Source organism: Sinocyclocheilus grahami, unplaced genomic scaffold (assembly GCF_001515645.1).
Source record: "Sinocyclocheilus grahami isolate Dianchi unplaced genomic scaffold, SAMN03320097.WGS_v1.1 scaffold1668.1, whole genome shotgun sequence".
In the NCBI taxonomy this organism is placed as follows: Eukaryota; Metazoa; Chordata; class Actinopteri; order Cypriniformes; family Cyprinidae; genus Sinocyclocheilus; species Sinocyclocheilus grahami.
Window position 1 is genome coordinate 151,367 of NW_015506847.1, and position 2,884 is coordinate 154,250.

The 2,884-nt window shown below is 39.2% G+C and overlaps 1 protein-coding gene and 1 non-coding gene across 2 annotated transcripts in view; both read left to right on the forward strand.

Moving 5' to 3' along the window:
- On the forward strand, positions 1 to 69 carry trnaa-ugc (transfer RNA alanine (anticodon UGC)). The gene has a single exon. It is a non-coding gene; the product is annotated as a tRNA-Ala (tRNA).
- Positions 70 to 822: 753 nt separating this feature from the next.
- LOC107571907 (choline transporter-like protein 1) overlaps positions 823 to 2,884 on the forward strand; it is a 12,807-nt gene continuing 10,745 nt past the window's right edge. The window contains exon 1 of the mRNA XM_016258290.1: positions 823 to 968. Coding sequence (XP_016113776.1) covers positions 823 to 968 — 146 coding nt within the window. The remainder of the gene's footprint in view (positions 969 to 2,884) is intronic.

Genomic DNA, 2,884 nt, shown 5'->3' on the forward strand with positions numbered 1-2,884 from the left:
GATGTAGCTCAGTGGTAGAGCGCATGCTTTGCATGTATGAGGTCCCGGGTTCGATCCCCGGCATCTCCACTTTGCCATTTAGTTTGTCTTGCAAAGTTTTTGGGATTCTTACCACGAAGTAAACAATGGGCTTTAACAAAATAATCTGTAGCTTCAGATAACACTACCGTTTTATGATTTTACGATTTTCAGCATTTTATCTCTGCGCCTAAAGCATGTCCACTGGAACTCCATAATGTGACAATGTGATCGCACTACTTATTTATTCTCGCTAGAAGGTGCTAAAGTAAACGAGCTCAATTGTCCGAATCACTGTAGTGAATCGGTTCGTTCGAACAGTTCATTTCAATGAACCTCTTCACCAATTCTTTCCAGGTAAGTGTTCGCAGTATCCTCGGCGGCATTTTAATTTACGTTTAATGTTTTATTTGTTATTAACCACTGTTGTCGATTATGTCATCATAGATCACGGTCGTTTATTGTAACATTTTTGTCAACAACGTAATTTCCAATATTATTTGTAATGTTATTCAATCCACATTATATATAAAAATGATTCCCAATGACGTTAGCAACAAAGTTTCCAATATTGTAGCTTTCTCCTAAACAACGTCTATCGCAGCTAACACTTACTGAATACTAAAGAAAAATAAGATCAATCCCTTGCAGTCGAGTGATTCCGAGTGAATCATATGAACCGAATCATTACAAAAGAATCTGTTCAAAAGACATAAAGCCAAAGTCCCTTTAAGGGTATTCCATAGTCTTTAATAAAGCATAACAAACGTGAAACGTGTTCCTAATATTAATCTATCTTCGAGTATGGACAGTCGGACTCCAGTAGCTCTCGAAAATGAACTGGAGTGTGAAATATCTGATACTAGTTTAAGAAGAAGAGGAGGAAGAGGAGGAGGAGGACAGCCCAGCTCCGCCTTCACCTTGTTGTTCGCGAGGGAGAATTACAGCACGTCAGATCCTGAAAAAACAGATCCTAATCCATTCACTAACACTAGCGGCTCGAGCGAGTTTTACATTCATGCGTGATTCCATAGCGGACGCGTCTTTGTTTCTAAGGGCATTTGTTCGTGTTTATTACCAATGTGCAACTTTTACACTCCAGTCTTCCGAAGCTGCTGCAGGACACGCTGATCGCGCTGCTGCCAGCTCCCTGATTTAGCTGTGTGTGTGTGTGTGCGCGCGTGCGTGCGTGCGTGTGTGTGTGTTTGTGAGTCTCATCAGCTCGGGAATCATGGGATGCTGCGGTAGCACACAGGTAAGAGACATCATACAGCACAACACCGTGTAAACGCATGCTGACTGACATCTGGAAACTTTTGGACTCGAACGCCTACATGCGCTGCATGAAGTTATGAGCGCAAACACTCATATCACAGTCACTCATATGCAAGCAAGGGTCTTGTAGATTAATAAAACGGAAGGTCTGTGTAATTTATAACGGGAGCTATTGAACCAATCGCCTTTATTACATCTAAACCCATACATCGATGCAAAGCTTTGTTTGTGAGCAGTGTAAAGCTCATTTCCGGTGTTGTGCCCATTTTCAACTCCTTGCCAAATTATTACCCCCCTCGTTGAATCGATACCTGATTGCCTAATCCTAATCCTAACCCGTCCCCCACACCTAATCGTAAACCTACCAGTACTAGGGGGGTAATAATCTGGCGGGGGTCAGAATCGGGCACAACACCTGGAGAACGAGTCGGGTGTGTTCAGACAGTCCCATTCATTCACTGCGGTGTTTTCATTGTTTTATTCGTGCTCTGTGCAACTTTCCCCAAGAACAAGATTTTAGGATGAAAAGAGAAGCTTATAATTTTTGAAACTGCGACTGGTCACCAGTGTTGTTTTTGTTATTTAATACTATTAAAATGGTTATCGTGAATTAAAATAAAGCTAAAATAAAATATAAATATTAGATGGAAAACTTTAGAATAAATATATAAATAAATAAAAAACTTAAACGAAAATTCGAAATGTTACCTTTGCGACTAACTGAAATAAAATAAGCTGAATGAGTACCAAACAGGTTAAAATAAAAATAAATAAATAAATGTGTGTGAGTATACCCCCTCTGATTAAATATAAAATATGTATTTTCTTAATGATCATTAAACATGTATTATAAAGAATATGTATTAAACATATTCTTAATAAAAACAGAGAAATACATGCCATTAATATCTGTAAAATAAGAAATTTAGCCAATTTTTGTTTAAATGAAGGATTGCAGAATTGAGTACAACCTAGATTTAATTCAACCAAGTATAATATTCTAGTACTTAGCATGTCCTCCATAACTCTAAGTACACTGCTCTGACTCTTCTTGGCACTGAGTGTACAAGTTCATGAGAAATGTTCACATCTGTGCTGTTTAACTCCTGGAGGACCTCCTTAAATGCTCTGGTCTTTAATGGGGAGTGTTGCTCAGCTCGTCTCAGAATCTCTCACAGCAGCTCAAGAGTGTTAAGATTGAGTGAAATACATGTCCACTGAAGGATTTTCACCTTGGGAGAATGAATATCTTCATTGTCATGCTGAAAAAATGCCCAATAATGCAGGGAATGAGAAGAGGGTAGCATCTTCAGTTTCAGGTTTTTGTATTACATCACACAGTGGTGTGTGAATTCATGCCAGCATTGATAAAGCACAACTCCCTCACACCTTCAGCACTCATACATCCCTATAGAAGAGCTTTACTACCACTGAACGCCACTGTGTGAACAAGGCACTTCTCTCTGTACTCCTCCTTTTGCAACACCAGAACATTTTGGATGCTGTTAAGATCAGAAATGATTGAATTGGTCTCTTGAGACCAGAGTATGGATTCCCAGAAGTCTCTATTTTGTAAATATGGGCCCTGGAA